Here is a 15,211-nt window from a genome sequence, read left to right on the forward strand (position 1 = left end):
AGGTTCTCTTTCTGTATTTTCTTGTAAAGAGTTGAATTTGTGGTTCCATCAATTATGGCAAGTAGTCCAGGTCCTGAATTAGCAAAGCAAAAGACAATATTGCCTTGGCAGAAAAATGGTTTAAAAAACCCACAATTTTGGGGGGGAGGGGGGACACATTTGTACTCCCTGGCTTCATTTGTGAGGCCTGGCAGTGCAAACAACAAAATTCTAGTGAATAGTTATAGTGAACTCAAAGTTATGGGTCAGTGTGCAAGAGTAAAGCAAGGTGCAGTGAAGCCAGCCACCAAAACTAAACAGACGCTCATTTTGCCTGTGACAGATCGAGCAGCACATGTTGCTGTTCCTAACTTGGGAAAAAAAAAAGCTTTATATCTTGTGATCTGACTCTTACTTTTTTTAAAGAACTGGACCGTGTTTGACCATCAATGTAATACTTAAAATGGGATGTCTGAAATGATAAAAAAAAAAAACCCATTTAGATTTTACACCTAACATGGATACATGCAACAAAGTACAACAGGGCCTTTGAGCTGCTGAGTGCAGTTGCTGGATAACATCCATCAATCCAATACACAGATGGATCCGAATCCATGGAAATAGGAAACGGTCAATAGTGAGTACTTATGAAGGGAGCACGTGTTCAGGCGTCGAGGCAAGATGAGTGGATGTCCAGTTGCCGTCTGTGTTTCAGTCGCATCAGTGGTGATTAATTGAAGGAGACGAGGAGAGGGGAAGACAAATTTTAATTCTGTGGCTGCTCTAAAAACCTTTTACTAGCCTCCGTTCCTCCCTCCACTTTCCACTCAAAACCACTCACAGTCAAAAGTGGGCTGGTTTTGGTTGTTGACATCATGTTTAGTTCACCTTAAATTACATCCAATCTGATATCAGCAGCCTTGGACAAAAGGCAGCAAAGGAAGGAAAGTTTTTAAGGAAAATGGAACACACCCAATTACAAGCGAGAGAGAGACTGTGCTGTGGTTGCCATAGTGATGACTTCCTGATGGCAGGATAGTGGCAATAGAGGATTTTGCTGTTCACAGTCATTAGATGCAACTGGCCAGTCAGAGGCTTAGCATACAGGGAGCAGATAGACTAAAAGAAGTGGCTGCTCGAGTCCATAAATGTCCGGTGGCACTTAGCTTCCCTCAGCTTGAGTCTGCTCTTCTTTAGATGGAGAGTTCTGGCTTTTCTCAGCATCTTCTCCCTCATCACCTGGAAAACAGTGAAGAAAGAGGACAGTGGGACAGTCGATTTCATGGACATTTAACTACGGGGGAAGTCAGTGATGCAGCTACTAAGTCACCAAAGAAGACATATATGTAAAATGTAACTGAAGAACTTCAATTAAATTTTATTTATATAGTGTGAAATCAGAACAACAATCATCCTAAGACATTTTATTTTGTACAGTAAAGACCCCACAATAATGGAGACAAAACACCAACAATCAAATGTCGTCGTCCCCCCCCCTCCCTATGAGGAAACACTTGGTGACAGTGGGAAGGAAAAACTTCCCTTTAACAGGAAGAAGCCTCCGGTAGAACTAGACCAAGGGAGGGGCAGCCATCTCGGAGAGAGACAGGACAAAAGACACACTTTGGAAGAGAGCCAAAGATTAGTGGCTCTGTGATTTTGAGCTCTATTTACAATTTCCAAACATGCTGCAGAACTAAGCTATGAAGTCTTGATTTTCCTCTCCACTGTTGGAAAATCCAGAGAATTCAACTCAACACAAGTAGAGTGGAGGCTATGTGTTGCTACCCTGATGAATTATTAATGTCGCCATCAAAATATGTTCTCGTTCTTCATCATGTTGCTCACCTGACTTGTTGATGTTGAGCTGTGCCAGACTCTCCGACAGATCAGTGGTGCCCGGTTCTCCAGGAGCGTCTGGAATATCATGTATGGCATTCCTGCGGCCGGATCGTCGAGAGGTGATGAAGTCCTCATAGGTCGCCTCCACATCCGTCATCGCTGACACACCTCACCATAGCAGAGCCTGCCGCACACAGCAGCACACACTGACACACCTTTTCAAGTTGCACAGGTGCACAGTGACCCACAGACAATGGAATCTGCACCGCTTTTATGGAAAGATCGCTGAAATGGACAGAGTTTGTGCAGCTTCTCCTAAATAACTTTACACAATGGCAACACCAGTTTTTGTTGACAAGAAGAATGTAACGCAGCAGGCTATGCAGACACTCATTGAATATATCCCTCCCTCCGCTTATCTTATGACCTAATCCCTGCTTAATCTATTTTAATCTCAGTCTAGGGTACAGGCGACACCATGGATACAGAGGAGGCAAATTCAGTAGAAGAAATGCCGAGGAGAGCGATGGGAAATATAAACAGACAATCTGATGCATTACTTCAACCAAAGAGCACGCTAAGAGGTCATTAAAGCAGAATGAGGAAAGTTCTGCCATATCACATGGAGCATGATGGGAGCTGTGCTGCCCCGGAGATTTAGGTTAAATCCTTCTGCTTATATTCAAGCCCTTTGTAGCAATCTGTCTGGCTGAGGCTGTCCTTCAGCACTGAGCAGATTCAGGCTTTGTTGTCACATTTCTTTCAATTAAAATCTGCTATGATGAGATTTCTTTGGCTGTATCAGTCTGGATATCTGCATTTATTTGCTGCCACTACTTTAAAATTTTCAAGGAAAATAAAAAACCCTCAGAAGACATCACAACACTCAGTCACAAAAAAAGGTTGGTTTGATTTTCCCCAAGTCAAATGCAGGATTTTTAAATTATATATAAGTATATATTAAAAATGCCTCACTTTCACATCCATTTGTGGCTATTTCTAGAGAAAGTTGCGGTGGACTGTGGCTATTTTTGGAAACCTCTTCTGTCATCATCTGAGCACCCTCCCACTCAGCTGTCATTCTCAAAATGGTGTCAAGATGGGCAAGACCCGGCAGATGCTGTCCGTGTACGACTGACAGACCAAACGTGTGGGGAAGCAAGAGAGATAAGACGGCTGTTCTCTAACTTAATATGAGAATCGGGGCACTGGATTGTGGTCATAGGTATAACTCTCCAGGTTTATTAGCAATAAAGAAGAAATATCATTTGAAACGTTAAATCATGTAAACAGCTAGGTTAATGTAGCTTGCATGAGTAAATGTCCTGGTAGAGCCAAATGAGATATAAAATTCCTCCCCACACCTTTCAATAAAGAACCTGTCTTATGATAGAACATAAGTGAATCTAATTGGATTACAGATCTGTACGTGCAGACATTTTTCCACTGAAGCTGTGTTTTTATTTGAAGTTAGAAGTTGAAGTTAGAAGTGACAGGACATTTTGCGATGTGTTTTCCTATGCTCATATTCTATGAAATATTAATTGCCAGTTTACATAATTTAGTCAGACTGTTGTACCCATGAATTAGAACATTGGCAACTCAGCTGTGTGTTTGTGTGTATATGTGTGTGTACAGTGTGTGTACTCCCATGTGGGAAGCAGAGCTCAGCTGGCCTGGACAACAATATACATAGCACAGACTCCAAACAAATGATCAAATCGCTGAATAATACAACAGGCCAACCGTCTCTGTCTTTCACTATGAAGTTGTTTTTTTTTGGGGGGGAAGTCTACTCCTGCTTTGCAGCTGTTTGATTTGTTATGCTGCCAAACAGAATATTAGCAGTGATAAAGGCAGTACATAAACGAGTCCCAGAAACTTATGCCAGAGTTATTCTAGGTGGCCTGGGCATACCTGGGACTGATGCCAGGTCTCACACAAACAGACATGCTATACTCCAACATCACCGTGCCAAGCGCAAAAGTAAACAATTTCTCCTTAACCACGGATTCACGCGCAGCTGTCAACACCCTCCCTGTAAGAGCGTGCAAATGTTTTACTGTTATTTCTACAGCTCGTACACATTTAAGGCAATCTAAGCTAAGTGATTTATTTAAAAGTTCATCGCGAGTCTGCACGAGTGTGACGTCACTCCACAAAGACTATTTGTCCAAAATGACAATTTATCACCTACTAAAGCGATGCAGTCACGCGCATTGGCGTCCTAAATAATAAAGCGCTAGTTTTTTTCTTTTCTTTTTTGTTGAAGACATATAACCTTTAAATACAGACGAGCTTAAGGTTGCAGGAGAATCTGAATGTTTAAATTCATTATTAAAACCAACATCCATACGTCTGTCTTTGATGACAAAGACCCCCACAGAGCCAGGTCAGTGTCAGTAAACGTAGCCTGCATGATATTAACATTACACATGCATTTACGAGCTTTGCGCACTTTGCACCTGCAGTTATTATTCTTAATATGATCAACAAGGTATGCTACCTGTTTGGAATAAATGGCTTCCGAATATTCGCAGGGGTCAATCACATCGGCTCGGATCTTGCCATTTCGGTATTCCCCAATGCGCTCATGAAAGAGAATTTACCAACGTCAAGCAAATCAAGCACACCAAAGCTACTTCCGAGTATTACTTTCAGAATAAAACCGCATTACTTTGAAGGGACGCTTAACAGAAAAGTTTTTCATTACCAGCTACTTTACCTATACTCCTTTATTTTATTAGATAGATAAATATACATATAAATAAATAAATACACATATAGGATTACTAATAGGAATACTTGCACCACATTCATTAATTAATATCTGACAAAGTGAGAGCCATAAACTTTAATGCCAAGTGCATTGTTTAACCGTGAATGTGTGTGTAAAATCATTACCTTATTTAAAGGTTAGGATACATTAGGACTTAGCGAATGGTTATCATCCCATTGCTATAATTTGAAATGGTGAAAAGGCATCGCGCTTGGGCGTGTGTGTGGTGCGAGAGATCACACAAAAGGGAGTCAGTGTTGAAACAACGTCCCTCTTGTGATAAAGGCACATGTTTGCTGTGCCCTCTTAGCATCTGTCCATGAATCCCTCCATTCAGATGACACATGTTGTCAGTATGGCAAATGAGGAACTTCCGAGTGTTTGTTCTGCGCAAGTGTTTGAGCTAACAAAAGCAGCAAAGGAGCACACTAGTTTTGTTGTTTGGTTGATATAATGAGTTTCTGTAAATGACCATCCCCAAACAAAGCTGAGATGCAAGGTAAAGCTACCAGCCCGTTTATTCATTAACATAACTTTGTATCAATAACAGCACTAATAACTAATAGCATTTCATTTTTTATTTATTTCTATAGCTAAAAAAAAAAAAAAAAGATTTCGTCCCAGTAACAGCAACATTTGCTAGTTTCCAGCGAAAACGGAGCTACGCAAACTCCCCCAAAAATTGATGGTTAGGAGTAATACTGGGAAACATGACAGAGGTTCCCTCCCACGCTCCACCTGCTGTCCAAAATAAACAGTGCATACTTGAACACTCCATCAGAAACAGTGCAGTAATAACCAATGAAATACTCGCATGTTAGCTCACCGAGCGGCATCGGACAACCCAGTTGCTATCGGTAGCCAAAGATCAGTAGTGTCAAGATAATTACCTGCCATTGGGAATTGGAACAGGACGTCCCAGTAGTGTCGACATAAGTCACAGAGAAACAAACAAAACACAAAAAAATGACAAACCAAAAATGTAGATCTACACAGGACATCAGTAATTCACAATACACTGCAGAATAAATTTATATGTAAATTAAAGTAATTTTCCTTACAGGATAAATGGGTAAAAACAAAACATTTTTCCCGTTTTAGCAAAGCCGGAAATGAAGAGGGGGTTTCATCTTGTATTTTCCGTCTACGTCTGGCCGTTTTCGAACAACGGCAACAGGACCAGATAAGGAATAACCTAAGGATGGAAGAATTTGAAGGTATGCGATATTGCTGTTTGTGTGTTTACTTCAGCCTTTTATGGCAAATTTGGGATTTCAGCATTTCGTTTTTATCTGCCAAGGGGACGCTTTGGGGTTCGCGGCTCCTTTAGATGAACAGTTTTGTATAGCGACCTCCTTTTTGTTTGGGTTTTAGCCCAAGTAATGCTAGGTAACGTCAGGGCCAAAGATGAAGCTAGCTGCTCCTCCTATTTGAATGGGTGCGATTCCTAGCTAGAGGAGCTATCCGGCTAACCAGCAAACTCCTAACAAATAACACTTTTAAATGAATGGTTTAAAGCGTGTATATCAATGAATCTTCGGAGACTGCTTACCTTTAATATTAAATACGTTTCTATGTGTACAGTAATACTTCGAAGTGTTTGACTCTGTACGTTAAACTTAGCTAAATCTGACTATTTTCCTCCAGCCATTTTCAGGAAATTTGAAGTATCCGTGTAGAATGAGCAGTAAAGGCAACAATAAAACATTGTTACCTTTACTGTGGCAGAAGAACACAATTTATGACCGCGAAAGTATTTACCTTGTATCAAATGTTAACTGGGTCATTATTTTTCTTCCCATGTTTGTTTAGTCCCGTTGTGGCCCATTTTTGACCTTTAAACCTTCACCGAATTTGTTCTGTTATTCTTGCAGATGGCGAAGCTTCTCTGGTTGACGATCGGATTCAGTGTAATATCTGTAAAAGATCTTTCTTACCCAAAGTCCTGGTAAAAAAACAAACAAACCACCTCTTGCTCATTTCTGACATTTCTTAATACAAAAAACAAACAAACAAAACAATGTGTAACACTGTTTTAAGAGGACAATATTTTAATCGCAGACACTTTAAGTGTTTGTTTGGGGGTGTGTTGATCACGCACTATGATTAACCCGCCTGGCTGACAGTATTTACCACATTAATTCTCAGCTGACAGGGTATCAGCTGTTTGTTCAATAATAATGTGTCTATGATCCAGATAGCTAGCAGGGTCCTGTGAAGAGCTCTGTAGGGGAGTTGAAAGTTTTATCAAAGCAGAAATGCTTTTTGTTTGAACAAATTTGTGATATTCAAGACTCTGATTTAAAAATTTCACTAAGAAACGTCTCTAGTAGTACTGCTCTCCCATAAAGCAGAGTTGGAAATATTGGTCATTAATTAATTATTTAATTAATTTCATAGTGGGCCATTTTTTATATATAGATGAATTGCAGCACAAGTATCAACTGGACTGTATCATGTGAAGCATTTTCTTTCACTTGATTGTCTAAATCAGTGAATGGAGATTGTTTAGAAAGGATGGCTTCACACATGTTCAGCAATACAGTACTCTCAGCACTGTCTGCAGCACATGCAGGTAAGGGTGGTGTCATAGCGCTATATAAATGCAATCTATTATTATTATTATTATTATTATCATCATCATAGGCGAAAAGACTGTGGTTTTGAGTCATGGTTATGGGTGACAGATAGACACATCTGTGTATTTCGGAAACTGCTGATCTACTGGGATTTTCTCATATAACCATCTCTTGGGCTTACAGAGAATCGACAGAAAAAAAGAAAATATTCACAGAGTGGCAGTTATCTGGGTCAAAATGCCTCGTTGATGTCAGATATCAAAGGGGAAAGGCCCAGCTGCTTCAACCGGATAGGAAGGCATCAGTAACTAAAACAGCATGAAAGCATGGATCAATCCTGCCTTGTGTCAGCAGTTCAGGTTGCTGGTAATGGTGTGGAGGATATCATAGTTTTGATACAGCCGTCTACCTGAGTGTTGTTCCTGATCTTTATTACCACAGTGTACCCATCTACTGATAACATGACATGTTCTGATATTCTGATTATAACATGGCATGTTATTATGCTTCCAGCAGAGTGGGTTCAACCTGGTACTAATGTGTACCTAACAGAGTCGCTAATGAGTGTATATGAGTTGATTTTTACTCCCCCAAAATCCTCTGTTCCTTTGCTTATTGTGTTGAAATGACTAAAACATACTACAGAGTTAATACATCAAAGCTATAAAGGTTTTTGGTGTTTAATTTGAAGAGAATCTTCTGGTAAACAACCAAATATGTGCTCTTATGCAAGCACTTTGCCTCATTAGTAGATAATGGCTGCATTAAAGCATGGTGTATTATTCTAGATATGTATAGCAATATAGGTTTGGGTCTCCATCAGGAAGACATTAGTGTGCTTCAGAGAGTTGGCTGCAGCTTTGAGGAGGTTACTGGTGTTGTTAATGTTACTCATTTAAATTTGAGCTTGAAATGTTTGAAAGAAAGTTTCCTCCTCTTTCAAGAAATTCATTTAGGAAAACATAGTTGAAAACTTAAATTATAGTAAAAGACAGATACAAATCTTAAGTGATGCCATGCCAGTGGTGTTAAAAACAAATAAAAATGTTTTGTCATGTTTTGTGCACATTGTCCTCCTTCAACAGGAGAAGCACTCAAAAATCTGCCAAAAATCAGCAACTAAAAAGAGGAAGGTTTTTGACTCCAGCAGACAAAGAGCTGAGGGAACAGACATCCCCGTACTGAAACCCATCAAACCAAAGGTAAGCCTTCACCTAAGCAGAGCGATGGAAATCCACATAAATTGTCAGCAGTGGTTCATTTTGACTATTGACAGGATTGAAAAAAAATTGCCTAAAGTCAGAAAACTAGCTGGATCTCACGTGCTGCTTAAAACGCTGTTGTTCATTTTTTTAGGTAATCTATTCATTCATAAATACGTCCAGCTTTTATTATTAAAAAATGACCTGTTTTTAATCTGAGGTTATTTATTCAGCGTTGTATCCAATAATACAACACCTAAAGGAAACAATGCTGTTCATATTCCTTAATTATCCGAAAACTCTATATTATTCTGCAAACAAGTTATCCAGATAAACCTTTTATAATCCAGGTCACATGAAGGCTTTCCAGGGAGGACCCAGAAAAGAATCAGCCTTTGAAATGTACACAGCATTTTGGCGCTTATGGTGTTGAGTGGCGCCTATGAATTTTCATTTCCATGCAGCACATTCAGTGTATTATGTCGACAGTTTATTTTTACAATGTAAACAACTTTCAATTGTATTTCAGTCACAAAGTTCATCTGCTACTGAAAGAGTAAGTTGCTTTTATCTTTTTTTTTTTTTTTGTTCAATTGTCCCTCCTTTCCATAGATATAATTTTTAGCAGCACAGATAATCTGTTGAAGCCCGCGAGGCTTTCCCTCACTGTTTTTCTGGCTACACAAAAACTTTGTTTGCCTTGAAGTATTGGCTTGAATAGTCTGTGGGTGTGCCAAGTCATGTTGGTGATATTAATTTTAAAAATCCTTTCATACCTCTTGTCTTTAACTGGCATCCTTCTGTATCCAGTGTTCTTTTCTCTTTCATTTAACGTGACAGCCTTAATGCTATATTTTCTAGTTCAGCTGCTGCGGTTGCTTTGAACCTTCAGATTACTCTTTAACAACTAAAAACTGTATTTGTTTCGTTTATTTCTTCTCTGTGAGAAACTGTCTCATGAGTATCAGTCAGTGAAGTAATCTTGCCCAGTCTGTTGCCTGGCTGTTGTTCAGATGGTCTTGGCTTCAACTAACTCCTGCGTACTCACTCTGTGCTCCCACTGGAATTTTCAGCTTTGTGATATGAACAGGACAAACGTCTAGTTATGCGACAAATTCTGTTTTGTTTAGTTTTTCTTTGGCAGCAGTTTAGGAAAGAGGAAAATATAATAAAATGTAGTTTTAGCTCTCTCCAAGTCACCTGTGTTTGTCAGACAAACGTGTCTGAATGCTTTAACTACACAGGAGAAATAGAAAGTCACAGAGGCTGTCGTGTTGCCTCAGATCCACTTTAGACAACTGAACTCACTGAACTATTTCTGTCGCTAATCATCAACTTTAGATAAGACTTGTACTTTTGTTATGGAAACATAGTTGTTGGGGGTTTTTTAGGGTAAGAGTGGGAAGTGCAGGCTTAGATAAGCGTATGCAATCTTTACATATTCGCTGTGAAACCTGTCGAGTTAAAACATTCGGTAAGAGAGTAGCTTAATCGTATTTTCTTAATATTAGATTGTCAAACTATAGCAGCAAACAGCTGTAACAGAGAATCTCTTTTCTCATGTTGTTGTCGTGTCAGGCAGAACCCCCGAAGAAGCCGTCAAATTGGCGCAAGAAACACGAGGACTTCATCGCCACCATCCGGGCTGCAAAGACCATCGGTCAGGTCATAAAAGATGGAGGACCATTACCCCCGCCTCCTCCTCCTACTTATGACCCAGGTAACATCTAGTTATCTAGAAGCAAATGGAAAAACTATAAAAAAAAAGATTTTGTATCTTAATAAAAGAATTGTGAAAAAGTCTCATACACTGCTCGAAAAAATTAGCACTTTTTAATCAATTTCATGAGGTGATTACCTGGACCCTGCACAGGTCGTCCACACGTCATTCCTTGAAAGTTGGCTGTGGCTCCCAGCACAGCCTGAAGAGTGGAGATTCCAGGAGACAGGCGGTTATTCTATGAGGGTGGCCTGTGGCCCCTTTAGTAGGCCCTGTGCTCACTGCAAGGCACTGTGGCGCTCAACTGGCAGTTAGGTATCAGGATGAAATCTTTGGGCCTAATGTCAGATCCTACACTGGTGCTGTGGGCCCTGGGTTCCTCCTGGTGCATGATAATATCCAGCCTCACATAGCGAGAGTATGGAGGCAGTTGCTGGAGGACCGAACACTGTCCGGGGGCTCTCCCATTGTCCAGATCTGGGAGGAGATCCCTCAGGACACCAGCTGTCATCTCATTAGGAGCATTCCCCAACATTGTATGCAAGCACATGGTGACCATAGAAACTACTGAGTACCATGTTGAGTCGCTGCAATGAAATTTTTAGCAAAATGGACTTGACACTGCAGACAGTTATTACTAAATGCTGAAATGTAATGTAGAGGCTGACTGACATGTTGTAAGTAAAAATTTAAAACGTGAAGGCAATACAGAAACACCCTTCAATGACTGAAGCGTTGATGAGTGCTGAGGATGTATGGTTTGTCCACCAGAGGGCACGCTGCAACTTCACTGTTGGATTACCATGGGCAGAGTCCAAATGAGTAATCTAAAACTTGTTGCAACCATCAAACAATATTACTTTTTAAAGTATACTGTCATTGTAGTAAGGACTCATGAATAACAACATTAATGTAGAAATATTCAGAATGTTTTGTGTCACTAAAAGGAAAGAAATAATTTTAAATGACTAAATATCAGCACGATTACTGCTCGTATAAATCCTATACAAGTCGAGCTGTAATTGTGGTGACAGCTGCAAATGAAAAGTTCAAGTCACCACTTCATCAGATAGTAGTATTTCTGTATACAGGATTCAATTACAAAAGCTACATGTATATTTTCCCACTACCTTGTCTCCCTTTAGACTATATCCAGTGTCCTTACTGTCAGCGGAGGTTCAACGAGAGTGCAGCTGACAGACACATCAAATTCTGCCAGGAGCAGGCTGCCCGAATGCCCAACAAAAGCAAGTCAGGAGATGCCAAAAAGCCTCCAGGTCGCACACAGGTACACGCACGCACGCACGGATAGGAGAGGGGACTGCATTTGAAATTAAACAGACAATAGTTCCCAAAAAGTTGATTCTGTTCATCTGGACATAGCATTTTAAGTGGGAGAAACATTTCATCACTCATTCAAGTGACTTCTTCAGTCTTTTGGGATTTCCTTACCTGGATGATTGAGCATGGATCTAAACAGAAAATAGTTTGTTGTTAGTTTTTTAAACATAAAATGTTAAAAAATGCTCATAGGTAGGTTTACAAAACCTATACTGATGATCGATATGTGTGGCACTTCTGTGTTATGGCTAATTGCTGATAATTAAGAAGTTTTCCTTTTAAATCATTGTCTTTTATTACCATGGTGGGACTCCCACTCTGCAGCAGATGTAGAATTACAAGTTACTTAGCAACAGCTATGGTGCATAGCTAGGGAGTTAATTTGGTAGCCAATAAAAACAGCAGGGCTTAAACCCTTCTGGTTAAGAGCTCTGATTCCCCATTGTAATAAAAAGCCTTCAGTCGTTAATCGTTATGTCACTGAGCCTCCCTGCTGTGTCGTGTTTTTAGATTTGTTATGTGTTGCAGTTCTTTTTTATAGCTTTGAGATTTTCTTCCAGATCGCAGTTTTAAAACCCGTTTTAGAGCCAAGCATTGACACAATGTGCATATTACAAACACTACAACCACAAGCCGTTCTGCTTATGTGGTCGTATAGTGATATGATATGATATATGTTTTTGTATATCTTTAATGTAACTATGTTAATGACTTTTCAGCCATGATATCCATAGCTGATCTTTTGTACCAAGTAGTTATTTTTATTGCCTTCTTTCTGTCTTCAGTACAAGCCTCCTGCTGCTGCAAAGAAGGCCAACACTCCCGTTGTGTCAACCATCCCTTCAGCTTCCTCTCGTTTACCCCAAAGATCAGGCCTTGGACAGCCCACTGGTACGAGACACAGTGCTGTACTCCTCATCACCCCCCCCATATTGTGAATTTGTGACTGACTTCATTGCATCAAACAAAACTAATATGTGCATTGTCCTCATTTGTGTCACCCTCTCTCTCACTTAAGGAATCCCATCTAGTAAGGCCTCCTCAACAGGTTCAGTGAAGAATAATCCCTCCGGGCTCACAAGCCCACCGTCAGGGTTAGTACACATACGCAGATGTGTTTTAAATACTGTGGGCGAGTCCAGACAGGTTTTTATTTACTGTTGTCAAGTGGGTACTGTTTTTTTTACCTTTTATTGTGCATTCAGCTGTGTCTATTCAAATATCTGTTGGAACAGTCAATCTTTGTACATGTTTTTACAGCCCGGATTTATTTTGATTGAAGTGTCATTTCGAACAATGTGAGTCAAAACAAAATGCAACGTCAGAACCGAGAATAGAGCAAGGCTGCCAAAAAACAACAGTTTCATTTCGCTTTCTCACTTTTATTCTTAGTATCCAAGACATTATGTCTACGCGGTGTCTCGACAGAGAGCCTTTATTTCAATGAATAACTTTGAAACATCCTTGTCCTGGTTTTCTTTTTGTTTTTCTCTGATATCTCTGTCAGTGTGGGAAGTAAATCCCGAGTAGCAAGTTCTGGCTATGGATCTGTGAGGAACGCTCAGACTGGACTCAACAAGAAGAAAGTAGACTCCTACATATCTAGGTGAATAAACGTCTTAAGTCATAACCTCCACAGAAAGAGTGGAGAAAATCAATTGGTGACCTCTCCTGACCTCTGGTGGCTTGGTGAAGTATTACCGGATGAGAGGTGAAACGTCTTCAAGCAACTTAAAGAAGTCCAGACGCTTTTCTTTGCAAGCTCCTTTGACTACGATGACCTGGATGACTGAGAACCTTCACAGACATATTACATATACTACCTCTAATTTGACTAAGAATGTGCAAATTTCAATTTTACTTTAAGAAAGTTTAAAAAAAAAAAAAATTAGGGATGAGTCTTACCTGCACATTCATTTAAACAAAAGAAACTTGCATGCACAGTTATATCAACCTTGCCACCCATACGTCTCTAGCTTCTGGTTGCTTTGATTATCGTTATTGCTTTGGAGCAAAACAATTTCCCATTTAATCAAGCTGAGGGGAAATATGGGATAATCCAGTTTACTTGGCATCGGCTTAAGTGGCATTGACATTCGTATAAAGACGTGTAAAATCCAAATAGATCTTTGCCCTGACGTTTCACTAGTTGCAACTTTGTCTGCACAAATTCTAAAGTTGCTGCTGTCTTTTCTGTTTTCTCAGGAATGATATAGATGGCGCGAACGATGTTGGGAACGGCGGAATGAAGAGCAAGTTTTGTCACGCTTGTGGGACAAAGTACCCTGTTGAATCTGCCAAATTCTGCTGCGAGTGTGGGGTCAGGAGGATGTGTATTTGATAGCAGTCAGAAGAAAACGAAAGCAGGGTTAGGATTTAGGTAATAAGAATTGAGGGAAAGGTGAAAGAGTAATTAATTCCATCTTTATTTTCCCACACTGATTTTATTTCCTGGCAGTAAAGATGGTGTGTGCAGTCACACTGAATATTATCCAAATTTCATTGCATAACTTACAATAAGGAGTGCACTTAGCTACTGTGTTTTGCGTTGACTAGTGACCGGTTGCTCTCTGTGCCGAACAGATTTGGTACACAGATTAATCGGTTTAAATCATGATGTGGCTTTTACAAGCACATCCCGTAAGTAGCTTCTCTTTCACTGCTTCATTTGCTCACAGCATTGCTGCTGTTTCCATGCACTTATAAAATGAGCATTACTGCCATGAAACTACAGGTCATAGAGGGTTTAAGAATTTGTGAGAAATAAATATTTCCAGCAAAGGAGAGGTGGTTGGTCATTGGAAGGAAGCTATTAAATATTATGCATCTTTAGAAGGGAGTAGAGGAAAGATGAATTAAAAGTGGGTTTGGAAAAAAAGAAAGGAAACATGTTGGGTGGCTGATTAGAGGTGAGATTAACTGCCCTGCATCATTATCGCTCTTCAGCCCTTGATTTGAAGTGCATTCCTCAACCCCACCTGTCTCCACATTGATGTGCAATAATAACGACTACTGAAGAAAGCAGTGTGATTTTTTTATTTTAAAAAAAAAAGAAAATAGCTTCAAATTTTTATCTTATCACCCTGTTTTCTTAGGAACCAATCCAAAAAAGGTTGAGTGGTTACAGGTCAGTGCTCCCTTTAAGGTCACTTAACAGGAAAAACCTGTTATCCCATATACATTATACCCAAATGTAGCATTTACTCATTCCCTTTATTCCCACTAGGTTTATACATTTATTTATTTTCTTATTCCTTTTCATTTTTACTGACTGAACAGTGATTGTATGGTTTTTGTTTGTTCTTTTATGTTCTACAGAATTAAAATAGGTTTCATTTGGAATTGTGTGAAACCAAAACACACCTCAGTGTGTTGAAATTGCTTTTTTTTTTCTTCCCCTTTCTCAACAGTGTTTCTACTGAGTCAGTGTTCAGTGCATTAAGGTATTTAGAATCAACACTAAAGTAATTTTGCTGTCGACCTTTGCTTGATGACCCCCACATAGGTTATTTTATGGTGGGACTTGGAAGAGCGGGGACAAATCTCTCCTTGAGGTGCATGATTAATTATCTAAGTAGGGCATTTATTCCCGGTAACAAACTATATTCACGTTACGTCACGAGAAAGGTTTAAGCCTACTGGAGGGCTGCGTTTTCCTGTAATGATAACGTCAGCTGTTAGACTGGATATGATTGTGCACCAAATGCCGTGTACATCCACCATCAATAAACCTCTTTGAAGACAGCTGTAATTGTGAGTCTGACTAATA

At 39.8% G+C, this 15,211-nt stretch overlaps 2 protein-coding genes across 3 annotated transcripts; one reads left to right on the top strand and one right to left on the bottom strand.

The window, feature by feature from the left end:
* Nucleotides 1-729: 729 nt before the first annotated feature.
* On the bottom strand, nucleotides 730-4,462 carry pkia (cAMP-dependent protein kinase inhibitor alpha). The gene is made up of 3 exons (XM_026179359.2): nucleotides 4,328-4,462; nucleotides 1,828-2,005; nucleotides 730-1,218 (listed from the first exon to the last, which is right to left on the bottom strand). The coding sequence occupies exons 2-3, from the start codon at nucleotides 1,976-1,978 to the stop codon at nucleotides 1,142-1,144; spliced, it is 228 nt and encodes a 75-aa protein (XP_026035144.1). The 5' UTR covers nucleotides 1,979-2,005; nucleotides 4,328-4,462; the 3' UTR covers nucleotides 730-1,141.
* zc2hc1a (zinc finger, C2HC-type containing 1A) lies at nucleotides 2,891-15,186 on the top strand. 2 transcript variants are annotated; one of them, XM_026179357.2, is made up of 11 exons: nucleotides 2,892-3,046; nucleotides 5,702-5,817; nucleotides 6,475-6,548; nucleotides 8,265-8,381; nucleotides 8,911-8,937; nucleotides 9,960-10,101; nucleotides 11,247-11,389; nucleotides 12,228-12,333; nucleotides 12,461-12,536; nucleotides 12,950-13,048; nucleotides 13,648-15,186. In XM_026179357.2, exons 1-11 carry the CDS (start codon nucleotides 3,015-3,017, stop codon nucleotides 13,781-13,783), a joined length of 1,068 nt encoding a protein of 355 aa, XP_026035142.1. In that variant the 5' UTR covers nucleotides 2,892-3,014; the 3' UTR covers nucleotides 13,784-15,186. The 2 variants fall into 2 exon arrangements, with proteins under 2 accessions (XP_026035143.1, XP_026035142.1); XM_026179358.2 differs by lacking the exon at nucleotides 8,911-8,937 and having other exon boundaries at nucleotides 2,891-3,046.
* The last annotated feature ends 25 nt before the right edge of the window (nucleotides 15,187-15,211 follow it).

The sequence above is a fragment of the Astatotilapia calliptera genome, chromosome 9, assembly GCF_964374335.1.
Source record: "Astatotilapia calliptera chromosome 9, fAstCal68.1, whole genome shotgun sequence".
Taxonomy (NCBI): Eukaryota; Metazoa; Chordata; class Actinopteri; order Cichliformes; family Cichlidae; genus Astatotilapia; species Astatotilapia calliptera.

What these genes read in the sequence shown, in the direction of transcription:
- pkia (XM_026179359.2), bottom strand. Translation starts at nt 1,978, where the DNA reads ATGACGGATGTGGAGGCGACCTATGAGGACTTCATCACCTCTCGACGA. An exon ending in GCTCAACATCAACAAGTCAG is followed by an intron (nt 1,219 to 1,827) that starts GTGAGCAACATG and finishes ACTGTTTTCCAG; the next exon opens with GTGATGAGGGAGAAGATGCT.
- zc2hc1a (XM_026179357.2), top strand. Translation starts at nt 3,015, where the DNA reads ATGAGAATCGGGGCACTGGATTGTGGTCATAG. An exon ending in GCACTGGATTGTGGTCATAG is followed by an intron (nt 3,047 to 5,701) that starts GTATAACTCTCC and finishes TTCCCGTTTTAG; the next exon opens with CAAAGCCGGAAATGAAGAGG. An exon ending in AGGCCTTGGACAGCCCACTG is followed by an intron (nt 12,334 to 12,460) that starts GTACGAGACACA and finishes CTCTCACTTAAG; the next exon opens with GAATCCCATCTAGTAAGGCC.